The following is a 19,747-nucleotide window of genomic DNA, read 5'->3' on the forward strand; positions in this document are numbered from 1 at the left end:
CTTCAAGGGCCTCTCCTTTCTTAAACCATTTAAACCACTTTATCAGAGGGACTGTAGAAAGACCTGTCCCCTAATTCAATTTAATTACAGATTTTCAGGACACTGGGTGAAATAAGAAAAGCTTTGACCTCTACAAACTGCTATATAAAAATGGCAGTCCTGATGGATTGAATATACTGAATAGTACTGTATATCTCATATCCTTCATAAGCCCAAGGACTTGCGTAGTATGAGTAAGCCTAATTAAGGAAGAAATAAGGCTTGCCTTTCCTAAATATTCACCCTGATACAAATACCATATGTGGAGAGAAAGCCTCATAGGGAAACAGCAGCCACCAGCCACTTCACTGTCCCTGCTTTCTGCCATACTCATGCTAGTGTCCAGCTCAGCGCTCATCTCCTGCTCCCTCACCTCCTTTGCTGCCTGCAGTGTTTACCTGTGGCATACAAATGCTTATAGTACCCTCTTTCCCAGAGGGAACCCAATCTCCTGCCCTGTGTCCCCAAGAAAAGCCCCAGTCCGGCTTCCTCCTGTTTTGTCAACTGCTTCTGCTTTCATTGCCTTTTTATTCTTTTCCCTGACATCTTGCCCCCTCCATCAGTGGTTGAAATCCCCTTCCCTTCTCGCTGTTGGAAGTTCATAGTCAAGCAGATGATTGCAGAAGTCCAGCAGTTTTAGTGCAAAGTTAAATAAGAGCAGAGCAGCATGTTTTGGTCAAGGCCAATTTGCTCTGACTGACTTGATTCCTCTCCAAATTACCAAATGCAAAGCTGAGCCCCTTTCACCAGCAGTGGGTTTTGCAGCACCAACCATACCACTGAAATAATCCAGCAGGTGACTTTGAGTCAGTTTGAAGCACAGTTTAGCAATCAGGTTCTTCTTTTTACTGCCTAATTGACATCAGTTTAACACCACTAGAGAATAACTCAGGTGTATGGAGACTAACCTGCATCAGGTCTTGGAAGCATTTGTGTGAGGACTCCAATATTTGCTCAAGGTCATCTTTCTAAGCAAACATGGTTGGACTCCCCCTGTCCTAATACTTGACCTTTTCATGCTTCTCTTTTTTCCTTTCTTTTTTTCCTCCAACTCTCCTTTTGTGTAGATCTACCTGAAGCAGATGTTCTGCACACCCTTTTTGACATTATAATCACATAATTAGTAGCAAAGATACTCAGTAATGGCTTTGCATGAAGGGGCTGAAACAGCCTGTCACTTTTCTCTCCAGGCAGTGGATGGCTTCCTCCATTTCAGATGAACTGTCATTTAAATCCTGGTATCAGTACTTACATTTAGGCAGTAAAATCTACTCAACGTTACAAATTACTTGATGGATGAAGGTCCCTTCCTAAAGAGCCGTCCAACAAGGTTACAGCGGTAGCTTACCTCTGGGTATCATCAGGATAATGTCCAAGTTCTTGCTTTAAATCCTCCTTGTTCCACTGCTGGGTTTTGGTATTTTCATTGCATCTCCTCTGGCATGACTGTGTCATTGGTCCCTTGCATGAACAGGATCTTCCTGTCCAGGGACATGAGGTTTTCCATTACTGACAGCTATACAGATGTGATGTAGGGATGCTCAAGACTGAGCAAGTTCTGCTTGGCATGTAATGGCAGCACATACTAAACGAAGGCAGAACCAGCTGCCCTGGGCTGTGCCACACCACAAGCAGACACCAGCTCATCTTGTTCGGGTAAGGCACCTCTCCCTGTGCCCTGTCAGTCCCACAGCCACCTTGCTGTGTCTCTGGTTGCTCTGCCCATATTCCCCCCTTCTTCAGCATCTGCCAACTCCGACTCATTCCAACCCCAGGAGAGCATTCAGTTCAGTTTCCATCTGCAGATACTCACAACTTTGTTTTCAATACCTTCCCTTGAAGATGCTTCTCTGATAAGTTCCTCACTGCCTTTTTATTTCAGTCCCATTTATAGGTAGACTTTTCACCTTCACTTAGAGAGGCAGCAGTTCTCTTTACCGCTTCCAAGCAAGCTTTGCCTGCTGCCCTTCTCCCAGCTCCCTGCTCCCTCCTTGCCTCCTCCCTCTTACCTCCACTGCTTCCACTCATCATGGGTCTCTTCTGCTCTCAGCACATCCATCCCACTTCTGATTTTCTCTCCTCAGACTTTTATTGTTGAATATGGAAATGGAGGTTAAAGTTATTTTATATTAAACCAAAAAGGCCCTCACAACACAATGTAGTGCTAGACTATACCTATCCACATGCAGAAATACCTAAGCACATGGGTTTTGTGGGATGGCAAAACAGAATTTGAGCCAGTGCTTTATCTTTTATTTCTATCAGTAAGGCTTCAGCAGGGAACTTGAACATCAGTTAAAATGTGTTATGAGTGTTATTGTACAAAATTACAGGTTGTTTTTACTAAGGAAAGAACAGGGCTATAAAATAGCACATCTTATGCATAGCACATCCAAAGAAACTGTCCAAAAATAAATGTTTTCATGTTTTTACTTGTATTATAGCAATTTACCATCTCACTTTTTTCATGTACCTAAATCATATTGTTCACTGATACCTCTAAACACTGCAAACTGTTTAAGCTGTGGAAGGGGACTATACTTCTGCTAGATGCCTTCTGCTAGAGCTTTCCATTTGCTCACTGAAGGATAAAACACCAATAAAGTGAAAACTATTATTAACTGTATTTCCCAGTCTTTCCTAGAATAGCTGACTGGTTTGCTACAGAGACAGCAGCATAGGACACGTGGTATGGTTATTTTATACTTTAAGCTCATTCTTTGAATGTTGCTACACAAATCTCTCTGCCTTATTCCACTATTTCCCTAGTAACAGCTTATTTCAAGAACAGACTTAGAAAATTGTGGAAGTCTTAAACCAGTTGTTGCTACATTGTATTCAAATATCCCAGAAAGATCAGAGGATGTATACAACAGGAAAAAAACAGAGTATTCTTTGGGCTACTACTGTTATACAAGTAAGGCAGGAAAAGGGCCTGCCATAAATGATCATTAATGGAATATAGTGCAGAAAGATGCCCAGCTTTCTGCACCTAGCTTTACCTAAGACGAGGAGTGATGTCCCCCACTCAAACGCAGATGAGAACCACTCTTTATAATAAATCGCAATACTCGATGACACGAGACAACCCATTAATTGCAGTAAATGTAAAACAAGCTTGATAAATTTCTAGTGAGGGGCAAGAAACTGCTAGTTTGAAACACAACTTTATTTTTTAATCAATATGCAATCTACAAAATGTTATTACAAGATTATCAACATGATCTGTTCATACTTACACTGACAGAAGACCCCAATAAAATTATATTTTCCATTAAGAATAACAGCACTGCTTCAGAGTTATCAAAATTATACCTAAGAACTACTAACTGCAGCAGTTAGTTACTCTGTTTAGTAAAAAAAAAAAGAGAAATGAATGTAAAATAGAGGTGTGGGCACCAATAAGAAATCTGTCAAGTAAAATAAATGCAACTAAAAGCAACACATGAAAACACACTTTCAGGTGTAAAGTACTTTCAGACAACTTACATGGAATCTGGAGGGGGAAAAAAAAGCAAGGAGCATAAGGATGAGAGCAGCTTGGCATCATGTTCAATGGAGTGCACCATCATCCTCCCTACTTGAGAGCTGCTATGTAGGGGCAGCCACACCATCATTTCCAGTCACTGCAAAGCTTCAGCTTTGACACCCGGTAACATCTCTCTTTTGCTCTCTTCTGGTTGGAATAAACAAGCATTGCAGGTTGCTTACTTACTAGCATCAAGAATCTTCTGTGGGTTTTTTGCACATTACCACTATTCCTTTCTTCCTCTTTTTTTTTTTTTGCCTCTCCTTTATTCTTAGGGACTTCGATGCAGATTCCATTTTGTCAGTTAAAAGACTTCCATTGACTTCAATGGGTGTTTGAGTCCAAAATTAAATCAAGTACCATTTACCTACAGTAGTAATACAATCATATGAGAAAGATGAACATACAGATAAAGTTTGTCGGATTCAGCAAATAGGACACTTGTAAAATAAGGCAAACATACTATAAAAATAGGTGTTCTCATTGATTTCTGTTTAAAATAGAAAATATTCCAAACCCTGCTGGTCCTTTGTGAAGGAAACACAGATAATATCTACATACTGCCCTGTAGTAAACGTGAGAGAAGTGTCAGCATCTTAAGCGACCCAAGCAGTCGGAAGCATTTCAGTGACTGCAGGCAGTAGCTGTGGGAAGCAGAGATCAGATACATATGAAACCTCGTTCCTCGCATGATGCCAATGTACCTCATGGGTTATTTAAAGCTCTGATCCTTCTGCTAGCTGGACACTGAGCATCACAACAGCTTGTAGCAACTGTTCCTCATCTCCATTCCCCTCCCAAAACCAGACTACTTATATCCCTGATTTCTAAAGAATCAAAGCATTTACTCACTGTCACCTGCTATAGTGTTCATAAAAGATGTTAGCAAATGAGTCTTAAACATTGAGAAGTTTTGAATGCTCCATCTCTGGTGGTGTTCAAGGCCAGGTTGGACAGAGCCTTGGGTGGCATGGTTTAGTGTGAGGTGACCCTGTCCATGGCAGGGGGGTTGGAACTAGATGATCTTAAGGTCCTTTCCAACCCTAACTATTCTATGATTCTATGAATATCTGTCCAGTAGGTTATACTCTAGGACATCAGACAATGCAGAAGGCAGAGGAAGCCAGCGTATTTCTGCTTTGGCATGTTGCAATAGCATAGAAAGTCAGAATCTGAGGGGGGATGGAGGGAGATGTCAGACAACCCTAACTTTCATGAAACTGCAGCCTATTTCTAAATATTCTGACAACAAGGCATACAAACATCAGTTTGAGACTGAGCAGAGTAATTACTCAAACTCAGGCTGCACTAATTGTCGGGTTTAAACTGAAAGACATATATTAAACAGAGTAACTTTCCTTCAGTGTGGCAATATTTCTGTGGAATTACTTCTCTGTGATCCTGATCCTATTCCAATTAAAGTAAATGGTGAGTCTTGCAGACCTCAAATAGAAATCCAAAAGTCTGCAACACAGATAAAGCTGTAGCTTGACCTTTTTATGTCAAAAAGGCTGAATGATCATTTGCACCATACCAGATATAATGTACATTCACTGGCAGGAAAGATGACTCTTAATGTGGCTGTTCATCACTTAGCCCATTCAAAACAACAGCTCATATCTTGAGGGGTCAATGCTGTGTGGGCTTCCAAACACTAAATGGTCTAGTGGAGGGTGTCCCTGCCCGTGGCAGAGGGTTGGAACTGGATGAGTTTTAAGGTCCCTTCCAGCCCAAACCATTCAATGATTCTATGATACAGCAGACACCTGACAGAAGAAAAGCAGCTGTTGCTTCTACAAAACCCGTAACACCACCAGGTACTGAATACCCAGGGAAAGAATGCTGCAAATGATGATCCTAAGGTAAAAAAGCCCCAGATCAGCCTGCATGTCCCTCCATTTGAAAAGCAGAAAATAGGGGCCAGCTGGGCAAGACAGGCTTTAGACAACAATGACTACTAGCGGATTTACTCAATTAGCTGTATTAATGGAAATCAAAACAAGTCAGCCTCATACTAAGGTTAGTGCAGGTGTCAGCAACATGTATTTTGCATCCTCTACCTTACCAAGCAGAAGAGGTTAACAGATATTGTAGCTCCAGGATAACCATGGACTCCAATGATCTGCAGAGCTCTGCTGTGATGCTATGAACAAACACTTTGCCCTGGCACGCCCTGTGCCTCTCAGTTCAGCTGAGAAGTATATAAACTAAAAATTAATATGAATAAAAGAAAGCAAACATGACTTGACGGTGCTAATGGCTTCTCCAGTCAAAACACGATGGAGGATGTGACAGCTGAGACATACCTGGATCACTATTGCACTCAAATGCTTGCTTAGATTTATAATAATATAATCTGCTAATAAAAAGGGATATATAGAGAAGTCAAAATACCATAATAGTCTATTTGGGGCTTTGCCAATGCAATACCCATAAAAAAAAACCTGCCCTCAGGACGTACTATAGAATTTATTAGCCATTTTATTCCCAGCTTCCAAATAGGGGGGAAAAGTTTATTGTGATGAACTAGGTTCACATTATGGCCTTCTGTTTCCTCAGACTGGTAATTTTCCTCAGTGCATATCCTACATATTTCTACTTTTGGGGAATCACACTGATCTGTATTTTTACACAGTGTTCATATGAACAGTTACAAGCTGTATAAAATATAAAGTGAGATTCAGTGCATTACTGTGTTTTTCGTCTCCATTAATTTCAGTTCGAAGGAAGGATAATTTTAGGAAAAATACAGGGGAAAAAAAAAAAGGTATTGAGGGCAGTTTTTAAATTTATCAGATTTTTTCCAACCTGGAATTACAGCCTGCAGAGAATGACACAGGGCAGAATGGCTGAGGGGAAGCATTAAACCTCTCCCTCAATGCCTGTTGTTTGTTGAAAACACAGTTAACACATTGATATGGGATTAGTAGCTCAAACTGCCTGCTGAAGTGTCACAGCAGGGAAAGGCTGTCTTAAAAGCTACTCAAAGAAACAGCTCCAGCAATTTCTAAACCAGCCTCTGGAACTTGCATCCTAAAGGAGACCCAGAGCAAACAGCAGCCATGGCTTCAGTTTGTGGGAATACGCTCCTCTGGAGTAAATTCTCACAGCTTCATCAAATGAATTCTCAAAGCTCCATCATATGAAATGGGCCTGGACTGATGCACGCTTGCTGGGGATCCACCCCTTGCCTCACTTACTGCAGCAGTGAGAAAGATTTGTCTAATGCCTGAACACAAATTTCAATCACATTTGCCATACAGTTTTTTGCCCGAGAGATTACTTTGACTGAAGCCATAAAATGCTGTGAAGGAAACACTTGCAGCCACAGAAAAATGAATAATATTATTGCAGAGGAACTTTTCCCATTTTACCAATGAAATCACCCCGTTTCCAAGTCATTATTCGAGGCTCTTGTCAAGGGTAGTATTATAACTTGCTCTGTTCACATATATTGAGGGGAGCAGAAACATGGGGACTTCAGTTTTCAGACTCCACTAAAAAATGTAATTGGTCCTGCTGGACCTTACACAGATGCTGGACTGAACATAAGCACTCTGTCAGGCTTATTGCTGAATATTATATGTCCAAGTGACATGTACTCTTTAAGTAGAGCCATTCGGTTTCAATATAGAGTATGAGATCATTCCCAAGTCATAGATACCAAACAGGAAAATAATATATTAGAATCAGTCAGTTAAGTGCTCACATCCTGCAACTCTTAAAGAGACATTACTCATACCAGTATTCCCATGACAGGAAGTCTACTTGAACACAGACCAGTCAAAAGAGTACTGATTTGCAGAATCAAACGCAAAAGCAGAAATGAAATAAAATGACCATGTTTACCCTAAACTAGGTCACTGCGCTTCCTCTAACAATAGGATTTCCTATGTAACTGGATGCCTCCTAACATCCTATGACGGTGCCTCCTGTCCTTTTCTACTGCATGAGGCAGTTGCCAGCCTTATCTGGGTCTTCTCCATCAAGCCTGATCCACTTCTTTTCAATTTCAACCTGTAGTCAGAAAACAAAAACAACACCCACGTAGAATTAGCAAAAAATTGGGCACTGGAAGTGTGAACTGCAGCAACAGCATGAAGAAAAGCTGTGACACAGGATCAAAACATTTCCAGACCAAACAGATTTCAAAACCACTATTGCTAAAAACAGCTCAGCTGAGGAAAAACCACACCACGTTTGCAGTTCTGTTTTTCAGCATCATCTCTGATCTGACAAGGAATTAGTTTTTAATGATCCTTTTGCTCAAAGTCATTATCACGAGTACATGTAAGGTCTGTTTAAAATGCAAAGCACATTTGCTTTGCAGATACTGTATGGGGGAGTGGGGAGGAAGAAGAGGAGGGAAGCACTGGAAAATACCTGGCAGTTGTAGAAAGCTTTCTGAACCACGTGTTTCTGGGGCTGCACATCGCTCTCTACGCCCAGTGACTTGACTTCCGTTCCTGAGGCACAGGTATCGTGAACAATGAACTGGACAGTAGCAAATGGATACCAGTCAGACGGTATTTCCTGGTCTGATCCCAGCTCCAATTTGTAAGACAGGCTGTGTGGATGATCTGAACCTTGGGAAAGAAAAAAACAACAACCCCAAACCATCAGTTAATTATCTTTTCTTTGCTTAGAGTGCAAGGTTAATCTCCTAGCAAGAGAGCACAGCTCTGTCTTTTATTAATGCAGAGCTGTTGTTACAAGATTATTCCATCTGTAATCTTGTGCTACTTGGGCATAAGGTGGTCCCTTCCTCATTGTTTGTCTGCTTCAGCACACTTTTCACAGTCATTGCAGCTCTACAAATTAAATTATACAAGATTTACCAGACCCTTCCAGCTTCAGACTGAAAGAAGAGAATTACAGGCTTAGGGACTGGTTGCTAGATTAGGGAAGAATCTCAGTTTTCCCTTAAAAATACATGTCTTGCTCTCACAGAAAAATAAAACCTGGAAGGCCCCAGCTTAGCCAAGGCTGAGATGCTGCCCTGTGTCCAACAGCCACACTTTCCAAAGCTCTCTGCTATAGGAATTGTACTGCAGTGTTTATTTAAAGAACTACAGCTATCTTGTGTAACATCACTTGTTACAGTATATCTATAGCAGCAGATAAAGGTGAAGCTCAAAAGTGCTGCTCAAACAAGCCAGGTCCCAGCTGCCAGGACAAAGGCTACCTGGACTCCTTTTCATGCCTGGGAAAGAACATACCCCATTTCTTCCAAAGCAAAGTATTACTGAAGGAACATCTTATAATGCACAGTTGTGGAGGATTGCCCATGCATATTCTAAGTTCAATCCAGCCTAAGATCCTAGGGATCACTTGCTTTAGCGTTTCTTCTATGTGGCAGTGGTTAAGGGACAGCATTTCTCCTGGCACACAGGAACACAAGGGGGAAAAACCTGCTTTCCAAAGAAGCTGAGGTCAGTGGGCTCGCTGTGTGCATGAAAGCAGTACAGTACAATATAATGAAAGAATCCTTTATATCGCAGCTGCCTCTCCAAATTCTTCAGGGCAAAATGTAGTAATTCTGCATTACTCTTGCTCTCCAGGATTTTAAGCATCAGCACAGACAACTGACTACCATTTGGCTGCAGGCAGAAAAATACAAGCAGAGAAAGCATTGGCTGTATTTTGTCAAAGGCAAGCCTGACAGTGTAGATTTGGTTTTCATCCATTACACTGAGCGGCATCTCAAAGTTCCATTCTTTATGCACTGGCCTTCTCCAGTGACAGGAATCAATTTCATACCAGAACGAAGGAAATACTGAAGATGGAGTTATCATACACTGAGCTATATCCATCTCAGGGGAAAAATCACAGTGACACTCCACATCCACAGGCTCAAGTGACATTTTGTAAGGCAAAACTAAATTTAGAAAGCTACCTCTCCATTGCTCCTGGGAGCCTTGGGCTGGGTCTGTGAATGTTTTCCCTGCAGCCTGCCTCACAGCCTGCCCGAACCACTTCTGGTATTAGGAGACCATTGCCACTTGAGTGGTTTGGTGGGCAGTTCTGTCATGTGTCTCCGACTTTACCAGGACAAAGTCTAACTCAATGAACCATCCTCCAGATTTCAGTCCAAGTCAGTGTGTCCCCAAAAATCAAGGCTTAAAGAGCACAGAATTTGTTTTAATCTGTCTTAATCATAATCACTGAAACATTTAACATTTTGGTTTCCTTTTGACTAAGTACATAATTAGTATAATTAATAATTCCTTCCTTCTTCCTTGTTGCTACACTCAACAGCACAGTTAACACCTCGCTGACTGGAAGAAAAGGTGAGAGATGGAAAGAAAGGAACAGGATGTGACCTTTGGATTATCAGCCCTTAAGACTCCAGATGGGGAGGTCTCCAGTTCTTTTTCTCCCCCTTTTTTCATCCATGTTTAATAACAACAACAATAATCAGTAGCTGGAAAAGTTGTCTGCTGACTGCAAGCGTTCCTGTCTGTGCTCAGCTGACCCCAAAGGCATGCACACAGAAACACAGAAGCATTTACAGCCACTGCTTGAGACAAGGAGCATGTCACTGGGCAAGTGCAGTCCTTCACCAGCTGGACTCTGTACAAAGCTGATTTACAAGCATCCCCTGCAGGCTTGCTTCCAGCAATACATCACATTAAATCCTTATCCTAAATGCTGTTTCTTTACATAACTACTTGTAATATTCAGAGACAACCTGGACTGGAGTTCAGAAAATAACTACACCCACCAGCTAGAATCCTGCACTGTGAACACTGGCCATGAAGTCTCCTAAAGACACATGTATCACAATGAGGCCCAGCAATCACTCCCCAGATGGGACTAGCTGCTTCTCTCTACCAAAGCATGGCTCTAATACATGTTCATAAGGAATTTATTACAGAAATTGAAGGAAGAGGTACTGAAACTTGCATTCATAACTGCAAGGGCAGATCTATAAAAGGAGTAGGTTCTGAGTTTTGAGAATGAGTTCTTCCCTGTGAGGGTGCTGAGGCCCTGGCACAGGTTGCCCAGGGAAGCTGTGGCTGCCCCATCCCTGGCAGTGTTCAAGGCCAGGTTGGACGGGGCTTGAAGCAACCTGGTCTAGTGGAAGGTGTCCCTGCCCATGGCAGGAGTTGGAACTGGATGAGCTTTAAGGTCACATCCAACCCAAACCAGTCTGGGATTCTGTGATTCTATGACTAAATAGGTCCAGTACAACTTTAAGGTGAGTGGGGAGAAGTAGCTGCCCAGCAATGGCCATCACCAAACCCAGACAGACAGGCTGGAGAGATGGGATGGAAGAACCTCACACCTCCTTGCTGACTTTGCATCCCACCAGCCGCACCAGTCAAGGCATAATGTTTTACACTCCGCACACACTTGGCAAATGACAACCACCACCCAAAACATAGCCCACAACCAAAAGCAGCAGCATGGTCACCTTATTTTTATGTAATAGCCTACTGCTTATTTCAGTTGTGCATTAGGCTCTGAGTTCCCCATGCAGCTAGAGAGCAAGGCTGGTATGGAGGTGGAGCAGGAGGTACCGACTGTGATTTGTGCTAAATCAGTGCTCCCAGCATGTGTGAGACGTTACTCACATCTCTGAGCACTCTACAGGGTCCTTCAACACACTAACACACAAGTTTGCAAGCCTACAAAGGTCTTAGGCAAAGGAGTGCAATGCCAGGGGCACACAGCATGTGGCTGAAGTCTCAGGACAATAAGACGATACACAGAGACAGGTAAAACTGTAACATTAGGGACTTCATTATTTAAAGAGAGGAGGGAACAAAATCAGAAACAAATGTTACAATCACTTGCCAACCCCTTAAGAATGAAGCTGGAGCACTGAAGTGTGAGGAGGAGATGGCACTTTGTCACTCATGAACAGAGTGACAGGCAGCTCTGTATACTGCTGACGTGATCCTTGTCCACAGTCTGCTGCTGGTCGTCTCTTCCTGTGTCCAAGCCCATTTTTCCTGCACTAACACTCTCTTAGTTCACAATCCCTCTTCCAGACTGCCTGGACATGGTGGAAAGAGCCTCTGTTGAGGCACACCTCTCCATTCTTGAATATGCCATCAACCCAGCAGCAGCTGTGGTGAAGCTGTCAAGGAGGCCATAAAAAGCACCGGAGCCAACCTGTGAGATCTCATCTCATCTCATCTGTGGCACCACAACCTGCCTGAGCTGTGCTCCTCTTGGCTCCCAGGACCTGCTCCACTCACACGTGGTGGTGCCAGGATGCAGCATGGTAATACACATACTTGACCTGGTCTGTTCTGTTTGCTAGGTTGGGATGGGTGGACCGCACAACAGCCACAAGTAAAACGTCCTGCAGGAAACAGCAGGGGCTACAATTACAACCCTTAGGTGGCACATTATTCCTTGGCCAGGAAAAGCTGAACTCTCTGGAGCAATGGCTGAACAAGGATCTGAGGAGAAAGGGTTTGTCAAAGAGCAGCAACATCTTGTTTGGAGTCCATTCATGGTAGAAGGAAAATGGTGTGTATCTAAGGGCTTTTGGAGATCAAATTCAGCATCTTCCTGTTGTGAGAGGGAGGCCTATGAAGAAACTAGCAGCAATGGGAATAGTCTGAAAATTGCCTTCTGAGAAATGGAATCCAGAAGTAAGCACTGCTTGGAATTTTCCTGGGAAACGTTGGATGACAGATGTCCACTTGAGCACAGGCATGTGCTGTTCCTCTTGGTCTGCTGCTAAAGGCTCCTCTGTGAGACCTGGCACAGTTGTGCCTCAGTACCATATAGGCCTTAAAAAATATGTGGGCTTATATTCCAGGTAACTGACACCCATGAGGTGGTCTCAGTGGTGGGATCTGATGAATTCTGAGTTCCTTCCTTTCCCCTAGGTGGTAACCTGCAAAGGCAGAGACGATAGTTTTGGGGTCTGGGTAAGCCTACTCCCCTAGGCCCTCTGGAGTGGCCTCCACCGGACCTTTTTGCCTACTCCCAAACCACAGGGTTTCCTCCAACCCATCCATGTCCTGTACCAACATCAGTGTCAGAAAGAGATACTCACCACTTCACTGAAGAGAAGTTTTGCCCACCACTGGGCCATGCTAGGAGCATGGAGCAACTTCTTCCCATCCACTGTCAGCCAACAAAGTGAGTGACCAACACATTGGAAGACAGTGAGCGTTGCCTTAGTTTTCACCTAAAGCTGACCAGTCTTTGTCATATTTGCTCCATGGAACTATTGTTTCCAAGGCCTATTACACTGGAGTTAGAAGAAGAAAGAGAGCCTGCGTGTACAAGATCCGTTTGCAAAAGAAACTGTAATGCTGAAAAAGCAAGATGTTGGCCAGAAACAGAGACAGAAGGTAACGGTGTGGGAAGACAAGTGGGTTGAAGCAGGCACAGTGTACATCCATTCACTGAGCTAAGACAACACATTCAGATGCAAGCCCCCCCTGTCCGTTAGGCATTATGGAGACATGACCACCTGGACTGATGAAATCAAAATCACTCCTGAAAGGCAACGAGATACTTTGGGGAGAGCTGAGCTTTTACTAGCTAACTTAGGAGACAGAAACTCTGTGGGTTAGGTGTCTAGGTAACAAGACTTTTGTGAATTGACAGGCCCAAGTCTTTTCTGGTTTACATCTGAAAATCTGGCTCTTTTTTACTAAAAATGCTCCCAATTCTTGCTCTCATCCTCTGAAGAATGCCAACAAGAAAGCCAAAACAAGCAAAAGATCAGTAAAACTATGACATTTGATTCAAACTGTCATTTAGCATTCATATAGCACTTCACAGACAATTAATAATCTAACTTCCCTGCATCTACTCACACTATTTATGACTACTTCCCCTTTTTTGAGTAGCATTGAGTAACCCGGATCTGAGAACGCTTCATAAAGCCAAGCAGTTTAGACCAAAAGCACATGTGCTGGATATTTTAGTTAAGTAGTAATTCTATTTTTGGCAAAATAGGTCCAGTTCTGAAAGTCTTACTTTGAACATGAGAACATCAACAATGACTCAGAACAGATTTACATGAGGATTGTTAGGAGTTAACGGCTCCTGCCGCTGTTTCTAAGTGGGTGCATTTATCCAACCTGCTGGGAGAAATGCATAGGAAATAGGGGAGGAGGAAGGTACCACCACCAAGGAGCAGTTTGCAATGGTGGTAGTAGCAGATAGAGGTGGCTGGGCAGGGATGGAGCCCACTTGACAAAGTCATGGCTTGGTGTTTCCACCTAGGCAGTTTAGAAGTAAGGAAAGCAGCAGCTGAAGGTTGACAGCACCCACATCACCCTGCACACTAAAAGGCAGTAGCAAGGCTGCCATCACCCACAAGCTGCCCTGGCTTCATATCTTTTGTTGCTTAATCACTGCTTCCGCAGTGTGGCTTCACAATGCAGAAAATCATCAGCTGAGGAACTACTGCCTTACACAGCGGCCCAAGGATGGAGGTGTCGTAGCAGGAAACACCACTGGGCACAAATTTACATAACAAGAGATTAAAACAGGGCATTCCCAAGTCCAGCTTCTCCCCAGCTCCATAGGTAACCCACGTGCGTACAGCTTCTCCAGTGCAAAGACTGTGCTGAAATCATGACACGTTCTACATCCGATTCCAGAAGCACAAACTCGATTTGCAAATATTCCATTGGCTCAACCTTTCAAAGGCTATGGCTTTTTAATTCTTTATTTACTAATGCTAACACTCTGTCTCCAAACTCTCCTTTTAAATACCTGAATAAGCACAGGCAGCCTTTAAAAACCTGGGGTCTCACAGCTCGCATCAACTTTGCTTGCACAGCACCCTTCCAAGGAAGCACTTGAGTAGAACCCAGTGGATACTAACATATTTCAATGTCTATAAATGGAGTCACAATATAACTGTAGGCTTTTCCCTTCCTGCTGTTTTTTAAGCAGCCTTGGACAAAGGCTTTTTGAAAGCAAAAACCTTGGCATATTTTTCTCCCTGCAGTAAACTCATGATGAAAGTTTACATATTCCTATTAGCTTGAGTGCCTCCAGATTTTTGGCATGCCTTGGGCCAAGTCTATTTTTAAACTCTTTGCTGCATACAGAAAACTTAATAGAGAGGTTTAAAATGTGACTGGGCAGTATTACTAACAAAATGTTTTTTCAAAGGCATGAACATTTCAAGGATACAAATGATTTTGCAGAGCTCAGCCAGAGGAATTCTTCAAATGTCAAAAGCTTGAGCTACTGCTAGAAAATAAAGCTATAGAATGTCACAAAAGCAGTTCTTACCTTCAAATAATATATAAATCTGAAGTTAATTGTGCACATCAAATCTTAAGGTGAACGAACTGCAGGGAATTAAAGTCTTTGGCAGAATTATCATCTTCTTTAAAACTGCCTGACTAAATTGCTGACTTGATTTTGCAGAAGCAAACCTACATTAAATAGCAAAGAATATTAAAAGCTACCCAAGCAATCAGTCCCATAAGCCTTGGGAAAAGACATGGATCACAGCAGCATGCTGCAAATCCTTGAAGCCTTGAGTGAAAGACACCAATACCTAGAGATTTTGAAGACCTGAAGAATCTTCTCCCCCCCATCATTAGTTGTGTCTGAGCTCCCTGCTTTATGTTAGCCTGTCTGCCAATGCTGCATCTCCCCTGCTCTCCTGCTGCCCATTGCTTGGCAGCCACCAGCATCCTCTCAGAGCAGAGCATGAAATACCCAGGGACGAAGCTGCATGTAGAAGGGAGCACTCAGCCAATCTGGGACGAACTATATGGCCTTACATATAGTTACATACACCTGTATGACATCTAGCTGTCAGAGTGGATATGTCAACTCAGTACTAGCATCCCTGAAACCAGGACTTAAGAAGGTAAAACCTTCTCTAGACATTTTAAAGAGGCAGTTAGTACAGGCCAATCCATTTATTAATACTACACACTTACCCTCTTCTTAAAAGTACAGATTTTACCAGTATTTTAGGCAAAATGCTTCAACAGATGCCCTTGCCTTACCCAAAGCCTCAAATACACGTAATGCACATCTAAGCACAGGATCAAATTCACTCTACAGCACTAGAAGCAGAATTCTGTATTCCTCAAGAACTTGTATGCTAGAACAGTCCTATATAAGGCTGTTAATCTGGTAACGTGATTAAAAACTGGTCTTTTAAAACCATGTAAATATTTTTGTTCTCCATAAAGTTTGTTAGTGAGCTACCACCACCAGAGAGAAAGAAGAGTGAAGCGAGAGGCGTTTTTTGTCAGTGCAGTTATTGCCATGAACAGTCTCAATATCCAAGCCCATAAAAGAGGTAATAGACACCTTTTTTGCCTTTGCAAAAGCACAGTCAACTTCCTACAGCAAGTTTGAACACCCTGCCTTCTAGTTATGCATCATACCTATCGTTTCTTAAGTGATGCTAGAAAGCCAAGACCCAACGGTTACAATACCACCTTCTCTATTAAGTGTGCAATACTTGGTGGGCAGATCATTTTGCTATTGCATGAATCTTTCCCTCTTTCTTACTGCAGATTTGAGGCTCGCTCAGAATGATCAGATCCACTTCCCTGATACTGCACGCTTATAATTACTGACAATAATACATCTGCTTCCATCAAATAATTTAGGAAAAAATACGTAAGGTTATATTCTCTTTGTCATAAAAGATGACTCTTCTAACAATACCACCACACAGATAACAACCAACCTACACCATGGAGGCTGATGGAAGGCGAAGAGGTGCACCCAAACCCATCATTTTATAGCCCAAATTATTTACTTGAGTTTTTATCTGGAAGCCTGTCTATCTTCCACACAACCGCCCTGTAGGCACTCTCGTATTTAGCTGTTCCAACCGAGACTTGTATGACAGGATCAGATTCCACCTCATGTAAAGCACCAAGGCACGCTCTCCTATTCATTTTTGCTTTTAGGGACTTCTGCCTTTGGAGGTTCATGGTCCAAAGTGCTTTGACCCACTGTGTGGGAACGGGAAAGCGTATCATAACGTTTTCACAGTATTTCACAGCGGGTAAACGTGTTGGGGCTGGAGCAGTTGAAGACATGTTTATAAAAGCCTGAAGTTCAACGTATGCCCCCTGAACCACTACTGCAGCCTTCACAGAAAAGGGAAGGTCTTGCCCATTATACCGTGTCCTGAAACGCATCAGTTCCAGCCTACAGGCATCTGGGGGGGCAAACTTAACAATTCGTGATTGCTCAAATTCCTGCACTTTAACACAGTTATGGAAATGGCAATCAAGAATATCAATCCATTTCTTCTCCTTCTCAAAGTAACGCTCATCCCTCTTCTGGAGCTCCAGGTCGTTCAGGGTTAGGAAGCAGTCAGCACTTCCATTCACAAAACACAAGCAGTAGATGTGCGTGATGACGGCACTTTCTGTGAGTTTTCCTTCTGCCTTCGTGACCTTCCCCCAGAAGTTATCCACTATTTCCAGAGTCATTTCTTGCTCTTCATAATTCCTCCTTTGCCTGGAAATGGTCGGAAGTTTCATCAGCTCTTCCTCCACCGTTACAATGAAATCGGTAAGGTCGTTATAATCCGTGGTGCCCAGCTTCAACATCTGCTCAACCTCTGGCTCATGGATCACCTCTACTTTGGGATGATACCTCCTCTTCTCTGTGTAAGAGACGCACTCAATCTTTACCGTGTGGATTTTTCCTGAGACATTATAGCTCTCTAATTTGGGTTCGGACAGCTTACAGTGCGGCTGCAGCTGGAATTCCTTGAAAGGTTTCTCCAGGCCCTTTTCATAATACATCTGTAATACACCTCCGGGTAGGACGCTAAGGTAGATAGGGCCCCATTGGCGAGATGACATCATATTCTTCTTTTCAGGAATCCTCAGCATGAATGGCCACCCATCTGCTTTCCGGCTCCTGAAGAGGTTGCGTAGGATGGAGGGGGAATGCTTGTGCCATGCCTGAGTGCTGGAGATAGGCAGGTTTCCTGCAGCATCACAGCTATCAGCTTGCAGGTGTTCAAGCCTCTCACAGATGTAGCTGAAGGAGCCCTGGTTAAGGCTTTTCTGGTCGTGGCAAGTTTCCTTGTCTTTAGGATGGCAGATGCTCCTCTCAAGTGCTTTGTCCTTCCTGTGTGTGCTAACGTTAGCTGGTGATGTGCTGAGCGAGCACCCTTCCTTCCAAAAAGGACTGGAAAAAGCGCAGTCACCCTGGAAGTACGGGAAGTGCCCCGGTGCTGAAGATGACTCCCCTAACTCCTCACAGCTTCCGGGCAGCTTCGGGCTTCCTTCATCTGTTGTACTGGAGACTGAAATCTTCACTGGATGGTCGCTAGGTGAGGTGTTCAAAGGAAGGCTGCTCGGTGTCTGTGAGGTTAGAGATGAGCAAATCCCGGGTGACGGAGGAAGGTTAACGTTTGATGGCCATTCAGGGATGGGATAAAGGATGTGAATCCCAGACTTTGGGATGCACGAACTTCCTGGGTATTCTCTGGTAGGTGTGGTAAGTGGAGAGTTGCTGGGGGGTCCAGGACTTAGGTAGAAATCAACTACAGGAGACGAGAGTGGAGTGCTGCTTGTAGAAGATGACCTACTTGAAGACTCATGCATGCTAGACAGATTGAGTTTAAGGCCGTTTGCTTTACAACTACTTTGATTATCCACCGATTTCTGAGGAGACTGGAAGAGCGGCTCGTCATCAAAGGTGACCCAATTTGCTGGATTTGTGGAACACATCTTGTAGGAGAAACTCGAGACGCTTGCACACGTATCACCCACAAACCATCTACAAAGAAAACAACAGATGTGAGCATAAAGAAGTGCATAGAATTCTCTTGAAAGACAAAACAAACCCAACCCTTATAAAATTCAAGCCTCACAAAGCTCAAAACTTGCACGCAGCTCACGAGTCCAATGTACTTTGTGTTTTATAAGCATAATCTGAGATAGCCCTATGGGAACAGAGAAACTGCCCATAAATCCTCACTGCTCTCCCAGGTTGGGGATCGAAGGGAGATCGAAGCTTTATGGGCTGTTCAGAGCATCTGATGTGTGCAGCCTCTAGGTCAGAGAGAGCAGAAGGTTCCACAGTGGAACAGGACTACTTTAGTAATACTTTCTGCTACACAGCTTATGTATAGTTTGGAATAAGGACAGAGATTTTCCATGCTGGGCGTCTGCTCCAGGTGAGGTTTCCCTTCTTTGCCCCCATTAAACATAACAGCATTTTAGTAAGATGCAGTTTCATTTATTTCTGTTGAAGGGTAGACTACAAGCATCCACTGGAGATAAAACACTGGTGAAACACAAGTCAAGGCTGAGTAACAACATACACACCTACTCAGCACTGCATTAGCTGGTAGCCTGGAAAAAGTACAGGTGTTTAAAGCAATTAATAAACTACACTTCATCAAATGAAGTATCTTTGGTAAAGGGCTTGGCTGGATGTCCTCAGAGCAGGACTGCAAACAGTAAATAATTAAACTTGCCTTCATGGTTTTAAAGCATGCTCACTCTGTCCTTATGCAGGGTATGTTGTCCCCAGAGATCTTCCTCCCTGCTGCTCCTGACTGATGAAGAAGCGAGCAATACTTTCTAATGCCTGAGAAGGAATCAAGTCCAACGAAGGACCACAGGGCACATAGAAACATCATTCATTTGATAAAAAGCTATTCTTGTTAAGTCAGAACAGAGTCATGTTTGCCTGAAAGCACAAGGAAGGCAGAGTTCAGAAAGACAAAACCACCTGCACGTATGTTACTCTGTTAATTAAGGCTAGGTAATGATGACTTAGAGCTATTCCCTTTAGTGACGAGCCATTATTAATTTCCCAGTGCTACAGCATATAATCATGTAACCACAAAAGCCATGACAAGGGTGGTAGGGACAAGGGGGAATGGCTTTAACCTGCCAGAGGGGAGACTGAGATGAGACATTAGGAAGAAATTCTTCCCTCTGAGAGTGGTGAGGCGCTGGCACAGGGTGCCCAGAGAAGCTGTGGCTGCCCCATCCCTGGAAGGGATCCCTGTTCAAGGCCAGTTTGGAGGGGGCTTGGAGTAACCTGGTCTAGTGGAAGGTGTCCCTGCCCATGGCAGGGGATTGGAACTGTGTGAGCTTTTAAGGTTCCTTCTAACCCAAACCAGCCTGTGATTCTATTTATCTGTAGCACTTAGAGAACAGTTTGTTTCTAGAGATGCCAAAGTTCACCCAAGTGAAATCTTGAGCTACAAGTCATTATTTTTACCTTTTTCCC

General features: G+C 43.3%; 1 protein-coding gene across 1 annotated transcript in view; it reads right to left on the bottom strand.

Moving 5' to 3' along the window:
- Positions 1-18,280, bottom strand: part of STON1 (stonin 1) — a 32,775-nt gene extending 14,495 nt beyond the window's left edge. Inside the window, 2 exon segments of the mRNA XM_057432398.1 lie at positions 7,952-8,154; positions 16,293-18,280. Coding sequence (XP_057288381.1) covers positions 7,952-8,154; positions 16,293-18,231 — 2,142 coding nt within the window. The 5' untranslated portion in view covers positions 18,232-18,280.
- Positions 18,281-19,747: the final 1,467 nt, after the last annotated feature.

This window comes from Pezoporus wallicus, unplaced genomic scaffold (genome assembly GCF_028554395.1).
Source record: "Pezoporus wallicus isolate ANWC-B61680 ecotype Strahan unplaced genomic scaffold, APGP_CSIRO_Pwel_v1 contig_3267, whole genome shotgun sequence".
Lineage (NCBI taxonomy): Eukaryota > Metazoa > Chordata > Aves > Psittaciformes > Psittacidae > Pezoporus > Pezoporus wallicus.